This window comes from Betta splendens, chromosome 14 (assembly GCF_900634795.4).
Source record: "Betta splendens chromosome 14, fBetSpl5.4, whole genome shotgun sequence".
Taxonomy (NCBI): domain Eukaryota; kingdom Metazoa; phylum Chordata; class Actinopteri; order Anabantiformes; family Osphronemidae; genus Betta; species Betta splendens.
In genome coordinates this window covers 3,534,280-3,557,137 of record NC_040894.2, presented here as the reverse complement: position 1 = coordinate 3,557,137, position 22,858 = coordinate 3,534,280, and the positions used below count along the sequence as shown (strand labels likewise).

At 49.6% G+C, this 22,858-nt stretch overlaps 1 protein-coding gene and 2 long non-coding RNA genes across 4 annotated transcripts; 2 read left to right on the top strand and 1 right to left on the bottom strand.

Annotated features, from left to right (window-relative positions):
• The first annotated feature begins 653 nt into the window (after nt 1-653).
• msx2b (muscle segment homeobox 2b) lies at nt 654-2,060 on the top strand. The gene is made up of 2 exons (XM_029174673.3): nt 654-1,142; nt 1,327-2,060. Exons 1-2 carry the CDS (start codon nt 782-784, stop codon nt 1,779-1,781), a joined length of 816 nt encoding a protein of 271 aa, XP_029030506.1. The 5' UTR covers nt 654-781; the 3' UTR covers nt 1,782-2,060.
• A 7,775-nt stretch (nt 2,061-9,835) lies between these two features.
• Nucleotides 9,836-15,087, bottom strand: LOC114870091 (uncharacterized). Of its 2 annotated transcripts, XR_008696697.1 has the most exons (4): nt 14,588-15,076; nt 13,506-13,588; nt 12,852-13,151; nt 9,836-11,481 (listed from the first exon to the last, which is right to left on the bottom strand). It is a non-coding gene; the product is annotated as an uncharacterized LOC114870091 (long non-coding RNA). The 2 variants fall into 2 exon arrangements; XR_003788260.3 differs by having other exon boundaries at nt 9,836-13,151; nt 14,588-15,087.
• A 7,178-nt stretch (nt 15,088-22,265) lies between these two features.
• On the top strand, nt 22,266-22,858 carry LOC129605111 (uncharacterized). The gene is made up of 2 exons (XR_008696640.1): nt 22,266-22,395; nt 22,503-22,858. It is a non-coding gene; the product is annotated as an uncharacterized LOC129605111 (long non-coding RNA).

The following is a 22,858-nucleotide window of genomic DNA, read 5'->3' as shown; positions in this document are numbered from 1 at the left end:
TAAACAGTGGATAAAGCAGCTTATGGTTGTGGGAATAGCGGCACTGCGATATGTTCTCTATGAAGAAATCAGTTGTAATGAATCTGAATTCAGGTGGAAAATCCCACAAACCAGAAAGAATAAAAAGCATCGGTGAATTATTCTGGGTGTGATTCTCCAGAAAGGACTCTTGGACCAGTGAGGTCCACGTTGACATTATGGGGTTAAAGTTCAAGCTCGACAAGTTGTGAAGTTTAATAAAGTCATACAAACTAGTGACAAAGACAACTGATTTGATCAAAGAACAGAAAGAGCAGAAATTAATAGCAGATGCTGTGTCACTCGTCCTATTCAGGGTTTATTATATTGCTCATATTTTTTATGTTGTACAATAAAATAAATACATTTATTAAATTGTATGTTTCTTCTTATCTTTATTTTGCTTAAGATTACAACTGTGTAGAATTAAAAACTCTAAAGATGTATTTTAAAATTCCTAATGAACCCACTGCTGCGTTGAAGTCCGCCACGCAACCTTGATCAGAGCATTCAGAACCAGCGTCACTCACGCTCTTCAAAACGAACCAATATTTAATTTCAAACCGTCTTTGAACGCAACGCTGCAGGCCTCGTACACACTGGGCGGCAGTGATTGGACGAGGTTGAGTCGCGTCGACGCGCGTCCTCATCCTCCCGCGCGCTCCTTGACAGCTCCATAACATTGCGCTCGCCGGAGGGAGGCTGCAACTTTGTTCCGTCCGCCTGGAGTTCACCTCTGCTGCGGCTGCGACCTGGAGGAGACATGAGCTCCCGGGAGACTTTCCCCGACTTGGACTGCAGCTCGTCCGAGGAGGAGGCGAGCCGCGCGGAGCGGCCGAAGCGCACGACGGAGCGGCCGGAGCGCACGACGGAGCGCACGACGGAGCGCACGCCGTCTCCAGCGGCGCGTCGGCATCACCCGTTCAGCGTCGAGGCGCTGATGTCCGGGAGGAAAACGGACGCCTCCGCCGCTCAGGCGAAGGCGCCGCCCGCGGCTTTGAACTCTTTCTGCCGGCAGATGCGCACGAGCCCGGGGAGCGCGCCCTCGTCGCCGATCAAATCGGAGGCGTCGGAGCCGGAGGACTGCGCGCCGTGGGTCAACGCCGCGTTCTCCACGCACGCTCGTAAGTGAAAAAAACACGCTTTGTAATGACTATAACGTAGGAAGCTTTGGAAGTTTTTAATCGAAAAGAAAAACTGAAATACTCCTCACAATTCAGTAAACACTACACAAGATGTGGTTTATTCTACAATATACACATACCCAACAACAATAATTCCCAATTCGATTCCTCCTTTGCCTCGTAGGTCACATCACCCCTGCCTGTCAGCTAAGGAAACACAAGACCAACAGGAAGCCTCGCACCCCCTTCACCACCGCGCAGCTCCTGGCTCTGGAGAGGAAGTTCAGGCAGAAGCAGTACCTGTCGATCGCCGAGCGGGCCGAGTTCTCCTCCTCCCTGACGCTGACGGAGACCCAGGTGAAGATCTGGTTCCAGAACCGGCGGGCCAAAGCCAAGCGGCTGCAGGAGGCCGAGCTGGAGAAGCTCAAGATGGCGGCGGACGCCAAGACGGCGGCGGCGGCGGCGGCGGCGGCGCTGCCTCCGGGCCTCACGTTGCCCACGCTGTCGCTGAGCAGCATGTCTCTGTACGGACAGTCCTTCTCTGCCTTCCACCAGCACCACAGCCGGCCGCTGCTGCCCATCTCGCCCCTGGGACTGTACGCTCGTCCTCTGGGCTACAGCATGTACCATCTATCATAGACGTGGAGATCGGACTCCCCAAAAGCTGTACGTAAATGACCCTAACGAGGAGTTCACACCAAGTTTACACAACGCGTCTTCAGGAGGAGCGCTGTTGCCTCCAGCTGCCTATTCTTTCCCATCGCTTGGGCAATAACTGACCCGGCGAGGACTAATTAAGACTGTGACTGGTCACGGAAGCCTCATCAGATACAGTGCCTCACATTGAAATAAGCCTTAAATGTTAATGTGTGGGTTTCAGCAACTCAGGCTAAATAAAAGCATATCTCTGAAGCTCCATTTAAAAATTCCCTTTAATGAAATGCTTTTTGATTTAGCTTTGTTACGTCTCAAAGACAAAGATTTAACCCTCAAGTTATGAAAACATATTTTTATTATGATAATGTCTGTATTTATGGTGTTCGTCCCGAGCTGCAGGTCTTCCTCTGATCAGATTCAATTTTATAGCGTTCTAGAAATAAAGCGCAGACGTGTGGAACGCGGCCGCTCCCTGCCGATGTTCTGAGACCTGCCTCGTACAGAACCAGGTCATCCAGCTGTTCTCCATTCGCTCCTCCTGCAGATGCCAGTCTGAATGTGCGCTTTCGTCCCGCGTCTGAGGTTCCCGTCAGACAGTGGCCGCGTCGAGGCAATGTTTGACAGACCATAAACGACGCCCGTAAATCATCCAAGTTCAGACGCTTCCTGTCATTACAGCACTGGGACGACTCTGCCTCATTGTCCCATAAAGAAGCTTTGTTTACCCAGAAATACATGCTATTGTCTTCCTGGCAATCATTACCTCTGTTACGACCAACAGGGCGAGTGGAGCTCTTCTTACGGTAGCGTGGGAACGAGCAGCTTTTATCTCCCCAGTACGTTACAATGACCCATAATCTTCATGTTTATGTTAATATGCATGGTTTTCATACGCGCTGGTGCTGGTTTCAGGCTTAATCGTCAGCGTCGTGTTTCCCCGGGCCTCATTCCAGTCTCACGGTAGTTGCTGCAGGGCCTCGGGTCGGCCTTGAGGCGCCGGAGCCGCCAGGTCCGACTTGTTGCGGTTTCGAGAGCAACTTGTGTGACTTTGATGCGACGAGGAAACGGCCCGGAGGCGGCGGCGGCGTATTTACGAGGTTCCCCTTTAATCAGAGCACGGAGGAGGCCGCCATAGAGGCTAATGGAGAGCGGAGGGCGTGTTGAAATCCAGGGGGGAATTCTTCCTTTGTCGCGGCGTCATTAATGTCAAGGATTTGTGCTCGTTATTGTTCCCCTGACAGTGATTAAACATCTCTGTGCTGTTGTTTTGCGTCTTCGTGGGACGACATGTGACCGAGCGCCATGTGTTTGACTCTCGCATCCTCTAGTGGATGTTTGCAGATGTTTGCAACACGGCAGCAGGCGCCACTGGGCGGCGGTGGATTCAGACACAACTGCCAGTTTGTATCTGCAAATTCCGAATAAAATATAACTTTCAGCCTCGAGAGGAGTAATTATCTCAACAACGTCATTAAACCTCTGTCTTTAAGGAAACTCGAGAACAACCGTGACAAATGTTTTCTCTAAATCGCCTCCAAACCACTCACTCGCTCACATCAGCGCATCCAAGCTGCATAAATAGAAATAATGAGACTGAAGGAGAACCAGGCCTTGATCCGAGGACAAACACACGAAGTGGAGATCATTTGGCAGCTTGATTCAAATAATAAAAGCATCGCTCTTCTATGAATTTGCAAAAAGCACTTAGCATTTGCATCTAATGAGTCTAACAACGTATTCAACCTCAAAGAGGCTTCAGAAACAAACTACGACTAATTAGATCACGTCCTTTGTGGGTTTGATGTGATATCTGTCAGATACTTGACAAAACACTTGTAAGCAGAGAAAGTGACACTGATTTCCTGGATTCATTCTGCTCATTCAGATGCTCAATTATTTTTTATGGAAGCTGTCAACATGTGAAATCAATTTGAGAAATCTCCACAAAGCAGCTACTTGAGTTAAATGCATCGACCCACGAACAGCAGTCTATGACAGTGAGTGACACTGGACTGAATCTACTTAAACTGACCTGATTAAGTGAACCGATCGAAAAGTCCTCATTCTTTGTGAAGTTAATCAATACTAACTGGGTTTACTGTCCAAGGAGATCAACTTCAGTGGTTTAGAGGCACCTGAGATGCAGATGGACAGAAGCCGTTTCGATGGAACCTGGAGGGTCACAGTCTGTTCGTTAGCTGGTCACAGCAGCAGCCTCAGCATTTGGAGCGTACAATGAATCCAGCTGTTTATTGAGGAGGATGCAATCTGGATAACATCAAGATAAACAACTGCATTTAATCTCATGAGTGTTTATGCTGTAATATAAAAATAATAGACTAATAAAACCACTAGAGGCGCGATGAGGCTCGTTTAGACAGAGGGTGCAGTAACATTTTCATCCAGTAGATGTCACTGCAGCAGCAAAGTTGAGCTCCAGAGGCTTCGTTACGCATCAATGAAAGCCAACCAAGCACGAGCAGCCTTTATTTAGACGCTGCTCCTAAAATAGAGTTTAAGAAAAAAAAAGACTGAATGAAATTTTACTCATCAATGGACTTTAAAAGAAGGACTCTCCTTCAGCCGTTCGTGCGTTAAAAAGCAAAGAGCGTGAAAAGAAACCCCTCGTTATGTCTAGAGGTTAGAAGGAAGAAAGCGAGTGATTCTGCCTTTAAAACGCTGACATTCCTTCATGCACAGGATGGTAGAGACTCCATCACGGCTACCGTCCGCTTTAGTAGAAAGAATATGCTGCTTTGGAAGAAAGGCTATTTATAGTTTACCCCTGAATAAAACAAACATACGTGTATCATCATCATCATCATCATCATCATCATGTGGCTGCTTCCTGTTTTCCTCCCTCTAATTAGGAGCAGATATGCACAGTGAAGGAGGGATTAAAGGACAGAGAGACACAATGATTGAACGTGCCTCGCTTCACACTTCTATAAAAAACGCACACTGAACACTTTCCCCCCATTTATACTGCAATGTAATTTATTTCTATTTTCTGGCCATTTTCCGTCTGAATACAAAAGAAGAGCAGGAGTGTGAGCACAGTTAAACTGCGACTGCGCATCACATTTCTACCTTTATTACACGGTTTACCCCACACAGTCATATTTAAGTTACGTAACATGTTTTCAACAAATCGGCCAAGTCCACGCCCGGAAGAGGAGGTTTTTGTCGCCAGCGTATCTGGGCCTCTCCTCACTGATGTTGCACCGTCGGTCTGTGGGATTCTGGGTCCAGCTGTGCGCGGACAACGACCTCGGGGACGTCATTAGCCACATTTCATGTCTCCGGGTCGGGTGCCCTCGCGTGGACGATGTGCATGACTCAGGGGGAGGAGGGAAGACCTCCCGCTCCGGAGCCGCCGAGGAGCGAGTGTTGGGCCCGGCCCGTGTCCAGACTCAGAACTCCCCACTGCTGCGTCACATCAACGGGAAGATGACCCGAGGGCGGCGGCCGCCTGCTCTGTCAGTGCAACAAAGCCTGTTTGGCCGTTTTCATCCCGTCGCAAGGGCAGTGTGCTGTGTGTGACCTTTCAGAGGGCAATGAAACATGACAAGAGCTGTTAGCATCCGAGAGGCACCCAGGGGTTTCTGGAGATTCAGGCCAGTCCTGCAGTTTGAGACTTTGGCCATTTGTCATCTTTAAAATCCTTCCTATACTTTATCCCTGCTCCTGTTGATGTTACAGTATATTTAAGTGGACCAGCAGCTAATTGAGCCTCCACTGACATGAGTCAGTGCTGGCTAAATGGGCCAGTGCACCTCTCCTCTGCACCTCTGGGGGGGGGGGTTCATTCATTCATTCAGTCATTCAGGAAGCAACATAGATGTACCTACATAAGCAGCTGGAAAGATGGCGCTCAAGCAGCCGTCAGTGGGAAAGCTGCTCCATCCACACACCTGAGCAGAACCCAGAGCCACAGCCTGGGACTCGGACCGCGGCAGGTGAGCAAACCTCACCTCCACGCGGCTCCCTGACCCGGTAACACTAACAGGAAGCAGCACGACGGGGAGTGTGAACGCGGCCGGGCGGTTGAGAGGAGGAGGACGCGGCCGAGCAACGAGCAGCTCATCCTCCGTCCTCCTCTCCCAGCGACTGATCCCCCTCACGGAGGAGGCTGAGGCACTAAAACAACAGCAGCACAAAACCCACTGGGCGCGGATGGCGCCTGACGCTGGGAAAATGTAAACTAGTGAGGAAGTTTGAGAATCTGGAGCACAGACTTGTTGCTAACAGACACTCTAGAATGTGTCACTCATCATGTTTATGAGCAGCGACACACACAGAGGATTAAACCCAACCGGCCCGCTGCCGTTTGCTCATAAATATATAAGAATAAACCATATGCCAGGCTCAATGCCATTAGCATATTGTTCCATCAGCCTGTAAACACATGCAGCTTTGCTTCCGTCTCCCCGTTTCCCCCAACACACACACACACACACACACACACACACACACACACACACACACACACACACACACACACACACACACACGCACGCACACACACACACACGGCAGCAGAGACGCAAACAAACACCTCCCCATCTTCTCGGCGGCGGTGACAGGTACCGCCTCCATTCACAGCTGCGGCTGATAGATTAGACCAGCGCTAATGGAGCAGAAACGGAGCAGGGGCCGCGAACAAACCCACCAGCTCGTCCCAGCGCCCAGCGGGAGGCGCGAGAGGTTCCACTCAGGTTCACAGCCTCCTGGAGCTTGGATGCCATAGAAGCAACAGCACTAAGGCATTGGTCAGGACATTTCTTTTGTAATAATTTCACCCGTGGCCACCGACATCTGAGCCCTGATGACTTGTTTATTAGCAGCTGGTGCCCCATTCAGCAGCCGGCTCCCACATCGCCTATTATCCGTAATTGCTCTCGCTCTTCAAACGCGTCGGTGCCTTTGATATCCTGCTCTGAGGACACATGATCGGTCTGACACGTCTTCCCAGCCCGTCACGGAGGGATTTATTGGAGGAGATTAATCCCCGGTTTATAGAAAGAGAAGTTCAGGGAGCTGCATGGGTGATTTTTATAGATGATGAAGCTAGTTCAAGCTACTGTAGAGCTACAGCTTCTCCACGAGCCTCTAATAGCACACTGGACCCGATGAACTCTGCAATTAAACAAAATGTCAATACAGGTCGACACAGTTGTCCTTTAAAAAACATACATATTATATAATATTGATTAGATGCTGCACCAACAATTTTTAAACAAGTCTGAAGACACGTTGGCTCCAAATACTGAATTTTGACGACCACCCGCACATCAGCATTCATCCCACTCTCCAGCTTTCCTCAACACACTCCAGCTTTTTGTTCCACTTCAGCTGTTTGAAGGCAACAATGTATTTAATCACAGCAAGAAAAACAGGGGGCAGTTCATTAAATCACTACTTTGCTGCTCGGTGTCAATCAAAAGGCGCTGTGGCGACAGTGAGGTCAAGTGAGGTCAGAAGCAGCAACCGTTCATTCTACCAATACGTTGAATTGTCCATTTAGAGATCTTCGATATCAGACTCTGCCACAACGCTCGGGCTCAAATAGCCTCAGTGATGCTTTTGTTTATACATGCATGGCTATATGTGCAGTGCAATATTGACACTATAGATTGGGTCTGAGAAGATCTGCAGCGTTCCCATTGTTTTCCATCGATTCTGTCACACTTTAGGTCGCAATAAATGAAAATGGATCTGTTTCAAAGCGCCCTGTGAAGAGGCTTCACTGGTTGATGCTGGACTTTGCAGGAGGGTGATACTGATGACCCTGATCATCACCTTAACCTCAGACAGCGGCTCTGCCTCCAGCGCTCGCGTCGTGCGGCTCCGAGCGGCTGAATCGCAGATGAATGGCGGCTTCGCTGCAGTCTCATTAATGACCCAGACAAACGGAGAGACTCCTCCGTCTCCGTCCAACAGGGACTGATAACGGCCTCTCGTATCACAGCAATGCAAGGAACTGGCCATGAGTCACTTCTCTCTCTCAAGGATAATGAGCTCTGCCACAAAAACCCGGGTACAAGCAGAAAGATGTGCTTTAAAAAGATTCAAGTTGTTTTAAAAGACAGCAACATTAAAACTTTAGAGATGCTCAGAAAAAAGGAGATATAAAAAAGCAAAGAGCTTTTGTAATAGAAACAGAAGTATATTTCTCATGTTTAAATCTTGAAGAGACACTAAAATAAGTGGGAATTGTTTGCAGACACGTTACAAGTCTAATGAATATCAGAACTTAAAATGATGTTCATGGACACAGCAAATGCTCCTCACTGCTGAGCTACTGCATGAACCTCACATTAAATAAAGCTTGTGTTTGAACACAGTCATCACAGTTCAGGGTTTTCCTCCAGAAAAGCTCTGGGGATCACAAATCTGTGTTTTCGAGCTACAAACCTGTTTAATCCCACTGTTTTTTCCCGAATGCAGCCCACAAACGCGTCTAATGAGGACGCGCTGCTGGCTTCTGCTGATAGCGCTGCTGTAATGGGCCTTTTACTGTCCAGTCTCAGCATGCGGTGAACCTGAATGCATCGTCCGGACGCGCTCGTGTTGAGCTGATGCTTTTTTCATGAGCACTTGACAACGGCCTCTTTGCCACTTTGGACCCGGCGGTGGCTCATTACCAAAGCTAATAAACAAAAGTTCACGTCTCCAGCTGTAGTGTTCAAACTTGGTTTTCACTCCCTCTCTGGTGTTTTTGCACGGCCTCCTGCGGTCTGCAGCCACGCCGCCGCCGCCGTCACCGGTCCATCACCGCTGACACACAGACGAGCACTCCTCAGGCCCACGGCGCCAGCGGGTTAACGTGACCGCACGTCTGCATAACAGAAGGAAGTCAACGCAGAGAAGCGCGAGCTCACCAGGGTTCACAGCAAATATAGAGTCGTCAGCGAGCTTTAGAGCAGCGCCCGCTCACAGATCAAAGAAGTGCCTCCCATGTAAATGATGCAAATGAGGACGCTCGGCCTCAGCCTGCAGGTGAGGCTTCTCCCAGGACGACGAGCTGCAGACAGAAGGAGCGAGCAGCAGCAGCAGCTCTGACAGACCTGCAGGCCTGGAAGCTCAGACCTCCCTTCTATCAGCTGACTAATGGCTTTGTGCTCACGGGAGCCTCTGGTTCCGCCTCAGAGACGAGAGCCCGGGATCTAGATTAAAAACAAACCAGAGCGGTTTTTCTAGTTTGAGCTAGAAAAACTGTCCAGCATCAGTCAGACTCTAAGGGGCTGCTTATGATGGGATGCACCTGATGAAGGACAGTGAAGGAGAAGCACCACGTTCCACCGCGTCAGCTGAAAAGTGAGCCGTTGTTCAGAATGCAAAGGTGAACGCCGGTATCGCCTCACAGATCCATATGTGAAACAGGAAGTTGTTGTTGCCGGATGATTTACGACGTGGGAGTCATTTAAAATGAGCAGCACGCACACGTGGGTCCATTCAGTGACTGAGACGCAGCCCAGAGAAGCTGCCAGCGCCGTAAGAGCACATGAAGGTCACCGCCACCATCAACGCGAGTCCTGATTAACGGCAGCTATAGATCATTTCACACGGAGCTGAGCTCAGAAGGAGACGCTCACACGAAAACCACTTCACAAAAAGGGGAAAAATGATGGACCGACTGTGGAGCTGCAGCGTCGTGACCACCTCAGGTTGTGTCACCTTGAAACGGGTTGAACAGCGGCTCCGTCGCGGTCCAGCCGTCGCTCGAACACTGAGCCAGGCGTTTCCAGTGTGGGTCAAAACTCCTCCGGCTCTGGTGCTCCAGACTTTGCTGTTGTGCGTTCGACATGTTTGTAGTTTGTGTGATGCAACCTTGACGCTCTGGCAAAAAGCCTAGACAGACGAGCTGCCAACACAAACACGCATTTCTAACCAGGACGAACTTGAAGATAAAAGGTTCGCTTTCACTTTTCCAGGGTTCCAGACAGAACATAAATCATTTAAGTCACTTAAATATAGTAAATGTACTGTAGTTAATGAACGGGAGCATTTCAAAGACAAAGCTCAACACAAACTCAGTAGACTGGTTCCATTTAATTATGCATTAGAGTAAATGAGGAAGAAACAAACAATTATTGTTTTAACCCGAATCACAGGTGTAAAAATGATTTAGCAGAGAATGGGAAGACTTGCAGCCTCAACATCTTTTTAGCAAAAACAAATACGAATGTGGCTTTGGATGATGACACTGTTCTCACATTTAGCATCACACTCACTGATGCAAACTTTCCATACGCTGCAGGATTCCTGTCAAAACGTTCCCATACACGACGTCACTGCTTGAGAAAAAGGAGGAATCCGTGCAGGAAACGCACCTGATCCAATCATCATCTGCAAACGGACATTCCACCAGTATCCTAAAGCTACACAAACATCTGGGCTCTGACTGTGGAATGAATGAACGCAGACGTTCGGACCTTGGCTCCGTTCACGGCCGGCGGAGGCTCGTCCTGTTAAAGCGCTGCCTGTTCGGAGCTCCACAGAGTGCTGTTTATCTCCAGAGAGCCTCCTTCCACAGATTACTTTAAGGTCGCGAGGTTGCTGGGTTGAAGCTGATGCTCACTGACGCTGCTATTTTTAAAGTCATGGCCAATTTTTAGCCAGTGACGCATCGTGGATGGAACAGAACGCGGCGACGGTCCAGACATTCTGCTTTGAGAAATGTACAATCAGTCGACACTCGGCTTGTTCATTTTCCGCTCCTTTTCTTTTTTCCTTCCGACCACTTGGAGCCCATTCTCTCGCTAACACAGTGCGACAGTCCGTCCATCCCCCATCAGCTCCCTGCTCTGACCAAACACTGACCTCGGGAAACATCTTCAAACATTGCCACAGATTCTGTTTGGTTTATGCCCAAACGTAAAGGGATCTGATCACAGCGGGTCACACACACACAAACTACAAATAAAAGACACAGCGTCTGCCTCTATCGCGCATCATCCAACAGGCTCAAAATGTCCAATATCTAATAAACCAACTTTTTCTCTGTCTAATGATGCTTTTTTTCCTGTTTTTGATGTCGGTCCACAGCCAACTACACGCTACTGATACATGAAAACAGCTGAATGAACCAGTGGCGCGGTCTCAAAGTCCCCCTTCATCTGGGTTATGCTGCAAAATATCAGTGGGAGGCATTTTATGAGGCCATCAATAATTCCTGCGAAGTCATTCAGTATGCTTCAGATGTCAGACACATCTAGAAGCCTGAAATCTCTGCTGCTTTTGTGTCATTTAGAATAAAAAATGAATCAAATTAGGTCTTAATCACCGCTTCAAATAACTAAACATTAAAAAAGTTAATGATATAATAGAACTAAATGGTTCACTGGCACTTTATGACTTAAGATTACATCACTCCTCGTGAGTCGGACAATGAAGGAGTTCATCGAGACGAACAAAAGGTGATGAGGGAGGAACCGTAAAAGCAGGAGAACGCGTGCTGCAAAACGTGTTCACTCAGCAAGTAGAAAAACTCTACAACACGAGAGAAGACGACCGAGAATAGACGGGAGACGGCCGGAGCGACAGAAGACCAGCAGGTGACGCGTTAAACAAGGGAAGGTGAAGAAGTAGAGACGTGATGAAGAGTCTGACAATCGCAGAGCTGTCGCAGCTTAAACCACCAGAATCTTCATCCCGGCAAAAAGGAGGCTCAGCATTTCTGCACAGGCAAGAAAAGAAAGGCGATTAAACTAATTATTTGTATCTGCACTCTCCACCGTGAGAATAATATGCAAATATAATTGTTGCTCGGTCTCGCTGCGCTATCAGCGCTCTGCAAAGCAACCGGGACACAGACTTTTATCAGAGCAGAACAAACGGTGACAAAGAACGAGCGGCCAGACGTCTGCAGAGACACTGAGGGTTTAATATTATTCGTAGAGGAGAGGAAATAAAGCGCGGGCAAAATAACAGACGCGCTCCAACTCCTGCAGATCAACTCTGCACCCACACCATCAGTCACGGCAGTTATTCATGGCTCCCGATCCTCTTCATTACAAAAGGCTGCCTTTGGTGAGCAGGTCCCCATTGTTACGTGGATGCGCTTCCTGCAGAGCTCTGCTCAGCGAGGAGTCAGTGTGAGACTTAGAGGAAGTTTGAGGAACGGGAGCTGATCTGCCAGAGCCTGGAAGCAGAACGTCCCCTCTCCTAAAGGCTCCACAGGCGGCTGACGAGAGCAGCGTCCAAACAAACAGGACCTGTACTGATCCAGCGGATTCCTGCGGTCTTTGTTTCTTTAAATCCACTTCATTTGTGTTACTTCCATCCGTCTTGTAGGAGAATCATATTCAGAGGTGAGCTAGTGCAGAGTTTAATGAGGTGTCCGGTGCAAACTAATCCACTCTGAGCAATTTTACACTCTAGCAACTCCAACAGCTGCAGCACGACATGAATTCAGCAAATCCCAGTAAAGTGGTGCAAAGCCGCTAAACCGCTGTATAAACAACGGATCCGCGCTCAGTTGGAAGCAGAGGAGGAAGAGAAACGGGCGCCATGTTTTCCAATTGAGATCCAATTACAGGAGCTGGAGGGAAACTAACGGGCATCATGGCGCTAATTGGCAGCGAGAACGAGCAGCAGCTCCTTTGTCCCGTTGATCAGTCAAGAAGTCACAGGTCCAAGCAGATACTGGCCGATCCACAGGGAGACGCTCAGCGACGCCTCACCTTCATATTGAAGCTTCATGAATCAAACCTGAGACTGGTTCCCTAGAATCATTTTGCAGTCGGCCTCTGTTCCCCTTCATCGTTTTGCACGATGGGAACAGGCTGCAGATTGATTTTCAGTAAATGTACGCGAGGCTCCGTTTTCTCCAATGAGCCCATTTTGCCCCAGTTCAAAGCTCACCTCAGGATTTAATGGTGTTTCTTTGAGCTGCTGGAACCGGAGCCTCGGGCTTAAAGAGACGGTTTGCAGCGTTTCCCGTAAACCGCATTCTGTTCGCCTTCACCATGTGCAGTACGTATAGACCCGAGTTCTCAAAGCCCCAGAAGTAAATCTGAGGATAATCAGAGCGTGGGCTCCATTTACCTAAAGGACTTAATGCAGCATCTCATTGTATGAGAACCGGTGTCTGGTGAAAACTGCATCTGTGGAAGAAGACAAACAGGATGAGAACAGGCTTCATGTGTTTCCCGCTGTTCCCTTTAGCTGAATGAAGCAGCTACGACGGTGGTTCTGATCCGGTGCAGCGGGTCGGCTTCCTCTGACTGAAGCCAGCGCAGAGCCCACGCCGCACCCCCCGTGCAGCGCGTGGGCTCAGCTCCACGGCGTCGTTCTGTTTCATGTGGAGCGCGAAGGCGTTCGTTACGAGCGCTCGTCCATATGTGCCTGTAAAAGAAGGGAAACATTACTACACAGACTCAGGCTTATCGACGATGAGCAGAGCGGTGCTGTGTGAAACATGTAGAATGAAAGCGCCAGAGCAACAAACCAACAAACAAACCAGCAAACCAACAAGGAAACCAACCAACCAACAAACAAACAAACAAAACAAACAAACAAACAAAACAAAGAAACCAACAAGGAAACCAACAAACAAACAACAAACAAACAAGGAAACAAACAAGCAAACAAACAAGGAAACCAACAAACAAAGAAACAACAAACCAACAAACAAAGAAACAAACAAACAAACAAACAAACAAACCAACAAACAAAGAAACAACCAACAAACAAACAAACCCTGCTTCCTCTGCAGCCGCTCAGCTTTCTCCGCTCTGCAGCCAAACAGCATCGACACCGGGGTGAGGCCCGGTTCTGGTGGGCTGCAAACCAGCGGTTTAAAACACCAACATTATTTCAGACCTCAGAATATGAACCGTGACACTAAACACCAGCTCCCACCGTTGTTCTTGGCAAACGAACCAGCAGCTTCTGTGCTTCTGCATCAGAGACTGGCTGCTTATGAGGCATCCGTGCGTGACATGTATTAACATAACTGCCTTTATTTGATGCTCACACTTCTATCAGCAGCCGGTTCCGCAGAAGCACTGAGCGTCACGCGTCATCGTGTCCTTGCCAGAAATGTTCATATGTGACATTTCCTCCCATGTTACATGTTGATGGCAGATTTGTGCCGGCAGCGAAGCGTCGCACACGGATCAGCAGCGAGCTCGCGGCGCTGACCCGCGGCGCTGACCCGCGGCACTTTACCGTGGACGCACGCGACTACCGGAAGAGTAGAGTGGAAAATATAAAACCCTCCATCCTTATTATAAAAAAAGATTGAGGATCAGGAATTGGCTTCTTTGTGCAAAGCCTCAACTAATCAAAGCAGGGAAATGGTCTGTAGAGGTTATTGCTTATGCTCAGCATCTCTACAGACATGACCAGAGGGCCCAAACAGTCCTGAGTCATTCATCCATAGGTACAGTATGTATACATACACTGTAGTCTGCATGTGTATTCAGCTCTGATGAGCACGTTTCATTTGGAGTGTGCAAAGATTGACATTCAGCCCATGACATCTACCGCACCCTCGTCATAAAATAAACAGTCTGCAAAGCAGCAGGGAGGACGCTTCAGCTGCGGAGTGGACGTGGTGTCTCTCGGGTCCACGCGCTGCGCAAACGACAGCCACTCACGCGTCATTTCCAAAAAGGCGGCATTGTTTATCGAACAACTAATGCAGCTCCGTAAGCGAAGAATCAACCGCTCGGCTTCTCCTCGCAGCGGCCGCCTGCTGCCTCACGGCCTCCAGACACGACAACAGGACGCAACAACACGGTGCGCAATTAGCGCAATTAGCGCCAGAGAACACTCACTGCGGCTTCTGAGGCCAGACGCGGATCTGCGGCGTCTGCGTTGACTCATCCATTAAAATAAAACTGGAGAAACTGAATGGATCCGTCTCGACGCGACGCCAAACGCGCAGAGAAGGCGACGAGCGTTTAAACAGGCCGCGGGTCTACGCAAGGTGCGTTTGATTTACGCCACTGTGCGTGAAACCGCGTCACTCCGATCACCTGTTGCGTTTTTACGCCAGGTCACGTGACACGCACGTACCGGAAGTGCTCGTGTGATATATAAAACCGAAGCACACGAAGCAATTTAAAAAAAGTTGCAGAACATTCGCAAAGTTTTGAGCAACAAAAAAAGTTTAAATGGACTGAGTTGATCAAATAAGGCCACACTTTCAAACCTCAATTCAGCTCTGACCCAACGTGAGCCTGGACCTAAAGAATCAAGTCAACTGAAGGCAGAGAAGACGGTGTGAGTGAATGACGCCGCTCCTTCGGCTGCTTCGGCCTCAGATGTTACAAACCCTCACCGCGCGTGACAGCACTATGACGTCACACATGAAGCGCTCTCTGACTGCGACACGGCCCGTCGTCTGTCCGGTCGGTTTTCTCTTCTACGAGTCCCTCTGATCTCAATGTGGGAGCGCGCGCGGCGCACGGCGGGAGCGTCGCCGCGTCAACCCGGCACCGTTCGACGTCTGAGGGTGACGCAAAGCCGATACGCAGATGGCGCGCGAGACGTGGACGCGTCACTTCAGTCCGGGATTCTATTTAAAGCTGCTAGCGAGCACAGATGTCCACGCTGCACAAAGACGGTTCCACGCGCGCGTTCACATGAACGCGCATATGTTCACGGGGGGAAAAACAGACGTAATCACCGAGACGTGTGCACGTGAGCAACAGTAATTAGTTTGTAGAGCGCACGGGCCCAACGTGGACGGTCCCGAAGCAGAGGACGATCCTGCTTCATCTGAAGTGGGTCGCGGTTCCGCGTCCGCGTCTGAAGGCGGCGGTCGGTCTCATGCGTGACAGTGAAGGTAACACGGCTCACATCTGCTCCAGTGGCGACTACATCTAATGTGAACAGTCCAGGAACTGTTGTTTCCCCTGAAAATATGAATACAAATAAAACACAAACACTCTGCTTCAAAGCAAAGATGAAAACATTCCCTCCGCTGTATTTGCATATTCTGTCCTCACTTGAATGTAGTGTATATACATAAGTCTATATTTTGAAATTGCTTATTTATTGTGGAAGCAAAGTGACTCTCGCTTCTCTCTAACATCACATACTGTATATTTAATCATGTACAGACCTTATCTTGCAGACATTTAACAGTGGAGAATCCTCTGACACTATAACATGCACATCTTTTTATTTGTGGAAGACTCGAATCATCTGTTATTAGAAAAATCAGCAGGAACATTGAATCCGACCACGCGACGATGAAGTGATGGCTCCAGCGGTGAACTTTTGACCCATCACTGACCGACGTGACGTGTCTCGACCATCTGGTGTCTGTGAGTGAACGGGAACAAACCCTTGGACGTGTTTCCAGCAACTCGTGGCCCCAGGTGTGATGTCAACTGCTCGTTAGCGTGCTCCTGACCCTGAAGCACAAGCGTGCGCTCTGCTCAGGCTCTCTGGACCGATCGCTTTCTAACCACCTGTGTCCCGGGTGTCAGACTGGAGCGGCGCCAGACGACCCAGTCTGACGCCGCTCAAATCCTCCAAATCAGACGCCCTCCTGTTTTCCAGGGCTTTTTGGGACTCCTCGTGTGTGTACTGTACTGGATCTGCAGGACACACGGCTCCATGTGTTCTGATGGAGAAGCTTAGGATTCATGGTAATTCTGTGGCGGCTGCGGTCCAGTGTTTGTTCCATCCGTCCCGGTTCCTTCTGCCGCCTCATGGGAGGATTAGCAGCTTTTCATTGGCTCATTTCAGGACCTTTATATAAAGAAGCTGTTGAATTGCGTCTTCTCTTATAACGGCACTATAGTGTTTTGCTCCGGAGTATTTCATCATGTATTATTAGCTTTGATCTGTTCCATATGTCTGGCTTGTTTATGTTTATGGCTTCCCTGATGCTTCGTTGCACAGTGAGCTTTATACTTTTTATTCCAGCGCGGCTACAGTAACAGCCGACAGAGATAATCATTAATCTCCACTTGTTTTATGTTTTCCTCTGCTGAGGGTTTCCGTCCCTGTAGAGAGTTCAAATTGTGTAGCAGCAAATTAATATTATTATTTTACATTCATCCACAGCTTCAGAAACAATTGAGACTAAAACTCTGGGACCCCCTGCTTCACCCACGCCTCCGTTATTGATTCGACGGCTCACGGACGGTTCACGTGTTCTGCTCAGGAACGAGAAGATCCAGTCAGGTGACGTCGTGCTGCTGTCTAGGCTTTTATGCTGCTTTGAAAAGGACCTAGAGATGATCCCACGGCTGCAATAAAAAAATGAGCAACACTCTCATCAAGGCTCAAACATTTGCACCTATTAACACCTGGAAGCTGCTGAGCAGCATCACTGTGATGCTAAAGACAATGTGGCTCCTCTTCCTCCTCCTCCTTCCCCTCCTCCTCCTCCTCCTCCTCTCCTCCCCTTCTTCCTCCTCCTCTTCCTCCCCCTCCTCCTCCTCCCCCTCCTCCTCCTCCTCCTCCTCTCCTCCCCTTCTTCCTCCTCCTCTTCCTCCCCCTCCTCCTCCCCCTCCTCCTCCTCCTCCTCCTCCGCAGCGCTGATAGTGAGATGTTATCAGAGGAAGCAGGAGCACGGAGCTCATGCGTAATGCTGTGCGTTGCTGTGTGTCTGTCTGTGTGGCTCATGCGACCAGGCCAGACTGTGACCAGTGACAGTGAGCTTTAACGTGGGCTGACAGGTAATCGATAGCAGATAGAGTTTTTTAGCTTTTAGAGAGAACTATTTGCAACAGACTGCATCACCACTCCCCAAAGCAAGTCAGATATTTCCATAGGACGGACCAAGTGCTGCACAATCATCGTGTGTGTGTGTGTGTGTGTGTGTGTGTGTGTGTGTGTGTGTGTGTGTGTGTGTGTGTGTGTGTGTGTGTGTGTGTGTGTGTGTGTGTGTGTGTCCCATTTTGACCCAAACTTGTACCATGCATCTGGCAAAAAAATGTAGATTACATTTTAAAAATAATAGAGATAATATTTAATATTATTTCTAAAATTCTTCAAAATGTACTTGCAGTGAAACCTGTTTATGCTTTGATGGAGAAAACATCCTCAGTGCCTCATGATGCGTATTTCTCCTGCTTTGTCTCCCTGTTCCTCCACCAGCCGTCACATCGCCTCCTTTCACTCTCCCAGCGACTCCTCATATTTAGAACATGGATAAAGTCATAAATCTTTCATAGGTTGACGCCTGTTTGCAGCAACAGCCTGAAAATCAGCCAGCCAGAACCTAAACGCGTTGAGCTGTCAATTAATGGGCCGGGAGCTCATAAAGGCAACGATGACGCGCCATTCAACACTCAGTAGTTTCAACTCAAACAGAATTACCTCAATTACTGTAGCTGGTAAACAGGTAATGTTTCATTAAACACAGGAAACATGCAGCCAAATAACAAAGCCGGCGCTGACGTTCTGTCCATTTAAGCTGGGCAACGAGCCATTCAGGCCCGAAGTGGCAGGGCAATATTTCTTCATAAGCCAATACAAGCTGCCATTACAGAGCAGGCAATCATTCACACCACAGCGAAGTGATGGATGTCAGCGAAGAAGTGATACGGACGCGTTAGAGAAAATCAAAACAGGGAAGATGGAATGGAAAAAAAGACGAGGCCCCATCAAATGTCTGTCCATCTGTGGAGCCGCAAAACAGCCGCCCGACTTCAGCAAACACCTTCATGAGAGCACAGTCAGGACACGCGGCCGGGTCAGAACAAAGCAGATCAGGTTTGAATGATTCGATGAAAAGTCCTGTCTGATCTCTGCAGCTGAGATACAAACACAGAGGGAAGAGCGGAGGACGTGGGCCATTTTATGTTGTTTTCGTTCAGCTCGTAGCCAAACACTGGGTTCACACGCTCCTCTATCAGGGGGCCAGAACCGGCAGAAACTAACTGCATTCACATGCTTTTTTTAACAAGATGGAATTTGTTTTCGTTCACATATTTGTGTTGGCAGATTTCCGTTTTTCTACTCAGACTCAGATCCAGCCGTCGCCCGGCAGCCGGCGGTCCAAACGCAGCCTCCCCGTCCAGTCATCGTCCCCGTTGCCTGCCCATTAAACTGGGTCAGTAACAAGACCCTCGATGCTCCTGCAGGAGGTTCAGCTCCTGAAGCTGAGCGCGTGTGACAGGACCTGCGTTACGTAAGGAGGACGAGAGACTGTGGAGCCAGCGATGCGTCTCTGATGGATTTGTTTGTTTTTAGACCGTCTGTGCTTTGAGCTGCCTCGGCAGTTTAGGCCGCTCACCAGCACACGCAGCCCTGAGCCTCGCTCTCGCTCCGAGTCCCGCGGAGGAATCCGACTGCATTAACGCGTCGGGGACGAGCTGGAGCTCTGCACACGTGACGCCACGGAGCGACGCTCGCGTGTGAAATGCATGAAACATGACTTGTACGCGTCTGTGCGTGACGCTGAATGACGGAACGGGTCACGCTCGCCGCCCCAGTCCTGTTTGTTGACTCATCCTCTCTGGGTTTGCCTGCATTTGCATCATCGCCTCCTCGGGCTTCTGTCCATTTCCTCAGATTTTCCACAGCGTATCGTCCGTTTCTGCTCCGTGAGGAAACTGAAATGAACATGGGAACACAGACAATAAACAGCTGAACGTGTTTTCCTTTGGCGTGGATTCGCTGCGGACTCTGAAAAGTGGCTGCAAAAGGCCGAGACCTGTGTGGGGGAAAATCAAACCCATGCTAAATATAACTGCTCCGATCTGTGATGATGATGGCAGAGCCTAGGGCCTGTGCACTCCCGCGAACCCTCTCGCTGGTCTCCTCACGCTGCCTCACAAGCAGCACAAACACAGCGAGGGGCTGAGACTCGCACAGATGTGCGCTTCTGCAAAATGGTGCCCGGTGCATCCGAACGCAAGCCCATGTTCTCTGGTGCAAATGTTGGCTCAGAGGTCATCGAGGATCCACTGGGATGTTTCAGCTAAGAGAGTGGTCAGTTTGTCACAGGAGAGACTGAACATATGAAATATACTCGTATGATCTGTCTGCTGCTTCAATTATTGTCAGATAAAGACTTTACTGTACATTTCTAATGTGTGCTTTACCTTTGATATATATAATAAAAGTGTGGCTTCATGTGATGAAATAAATGCTTTGGTCTGAAAAGACTTTATGAGAAAAAGGGAATGAGCACCTCATGGAGAGAGTCATTAACAAACAGCGGTGAAAAAGGAGAGAGTCGCTTATGGAGGAACACCTGGTGGAACCCCCAGGGAGGTGTCGAACACTTTACAGATACAGACTGATACAGTAACCGCTGTCAAAGTGAGACACGGCTGACAACCAGCACTCAGCCTCACCTCCGGCGTCGTCCGCTGCCCCTGAGGGTCACTCCGCTGTGATGGAGAGCTGAGCTCAGGTTGTAATCTCAGCCGGCTGCGTGACCTCCAACTGCGTGACCGTCGGCTGCGTGACCGTCGGCTGCGTGACCGTCCGCTGCGTGACCGTTGGCTGCGTGACCGTCCGCTGCGTGACCTCCAACTGCGTGACCGTCTGCTGCTTGACCTCCGACTGCGTGACCTCCAAACTCCCCTGGCGCGTCCTGCACGGCGACCTGCCGCAGCGGCTGCCGGACCGCCGTGCGCGACCGTCGGCTGCATGGCCTCCGGCTGCGCGACCTCCAACTGCGTGACCTCCGGTTGTGTGACCTCCGACTGCGTGACCGTCGGCTGCGCGACCGTCGGCTGCGCGACCGTCGGCTGCGCGACCGTCGGCTGCGCGACCGTCGGCTGCGCGACCGCCGGCTGCGCGACCGTCGGCTGCGCGACCGCCGGCTGCGCGACCGCCGGCTGCGCGACCGTCGGCTGCGCGACCGTCGGCTGCGGGACCGTCGGCTGCGTGACCGCCGGCTCCCTGACCTCCGCTGAGTCCCATAGCCCCGCATGAAAGGCGCGCTGACCTTGGAATCGCCCAGCGCCGCCTCCCAGGATGTGACTCCACACAGAACCAGCGCCAGGCATCGATCGGCGCAGAGTTAGGAAAGGACAGGCCAGCAGTATTGGCTGCACAGTTAACAGTTATTACCCTGTCTCTCTCACTCGCTCGCCCGCCCGCTCGCTCTCTCTCTCTCCCCTTGGCCGGGCGCTTGGTCGCACTTTCCATTACTGGCAGGCACAGCTGATCGCATATCGATGGGTCAGTCAGTCGTTCGCTCCTGCGCTGTTTCAAAACATCTGTCACTGGGTATTTGACGTGTTACAGCTGTGAACTCCAGCAGACGCAGCTCTGAGGTCTAGGGAGCTGTTTCTAAGGTGGTCTCCAACCAGCATCGTGTGGGGTCAAACAGATAAATGACAAACCAACCAACGCTGGCTCCATTTATAACTTCACTTCTCTCCTCTCTGAGCTGTGTATCAGTGTGCAACCTGTGGATCACTGCTGCGTCTCCTCTGATCTGATGCTACTGCACGGAGATTCAGGCGAGCATCACCTCCACAGAAATAATAATGGTGACCAACATACAGAAATGGATCTTGTAGCTGTTTCACTAGTGAAGTAAGTCTGTGACTGAGAATAAGAGCAGGTTCTGCACAGAAAGCTCCTGAAACCCTGCAGAGTTAACGGTGCCTGTTCGACAGCCTCCCAGGAGTAAACAGCACCAAATGACCTGCATTTGTCAGAGTGAAATGCTTGAATTGATTGCTCCATTAACGGCCTGTTTATTTTCTCCACTTCTCCAACTCTTAAATCTTCCCTGCGTCTTTTGCGTGATTGCTGTTGCTTTGGGCTTCGTGGGTCAGCGAGCGCCACAAAATGAATGTATATCAGGCTCGTTCCTGGGTCACCTTCCTCTTCATCTGCCACAACAGAAGGGAAGAAAAACTCAGGCAGCGAGACCCAACTTCTCCTGCACTTCATTAAATACCGCTGGAAAAAGAGGAACTATCAAAGTAAAGTAGCCATAAAATAATAACTGTCTGCTGTAAATCCAGAATTTCAAATTATTTGTCAATGAAACCCAAAAAGCCTTCAGCAGTTCTACTGTGCCGTTTGTGAAACTGATTCTCTCATGGTTCCATGGTGACACATGATGAAGAGCACGGTCAGACCAGGGACGACGCTCGCAGGCTTAGATGATGTATGAAAGGAGAACACGGTCACTGCCGCCAGCGATGGGGGCGAGAGACGAATGTTGGGGGGAACGAACCACGGCACCGGCGCTGGATCAACGTCTGCACAGCACGCTAACGTTTGTGATACAACTCAGGTTAATCAACTGGGTCGTGTTTGTCAGGACAGCAGCACTGGGAGAGGATCCAGCCTTCATCCCACACCATGCAAAACCTTCATATGCTGCAGAAAACACTGAAAATGTATTTATAACCAGCATTAATATTTATTTCCATGACAACGTCACATGTAATAAAAGCTGCAATGCAACATATTTATAGGGACAAACGATTGAAGTATTAAATAATAATCTTAATGTACATTAACGAAATAAAAATAAACTATCAAAAAAGAAAACCTGAGTTACCGTTGGTTACAGCCACATAACAGGTAAAGCAACATGTTGGACGTGTGGTTGCTAAGCAGCCAAAACAGCAAATGCTTAACTTCCAGTAAATGGCCCCACATTACACTGTGGGACCTAAAGGTTTATAATGACCCAGCTGAGGTAAGAGAAGCCGCCTTGTTCTTCAGCTACACAAGAATGTTGGATTTCTGTGAGCAGAAGGTTGTAAAACAGAGTCTATTAATAAACCTGCTCTCTCGTCTGACCAGCGTTGTTTGATCGGTCATGGAAATCAGCCACGGAGCTTCTGGGCCGGTCGCGACAGGCTTCACATCCATTATGTGCAGTGACGATGCTGAATGTCTGGCAGAGCGCTTGGTGGGACTTGTGCGTGTTGCACCACAGCTTCCTTCATGCATTATACTAATTGGCCGTGTGTTCCTGAACCTCCTGGGGTGCACGCTTTAACCAAAGCCCGGCCGTGGATGCGCAGCATCATTATCTAGACAAAGTGTTTCCTCCCACTGCTGCACCTTAATGAAGCCGCGTGAGCAAATCCTCTGGATCTACCTGAGTTTCTCCATAAATTATATGATGTATGATATTAAAGCAGAGTGAAAGGTGA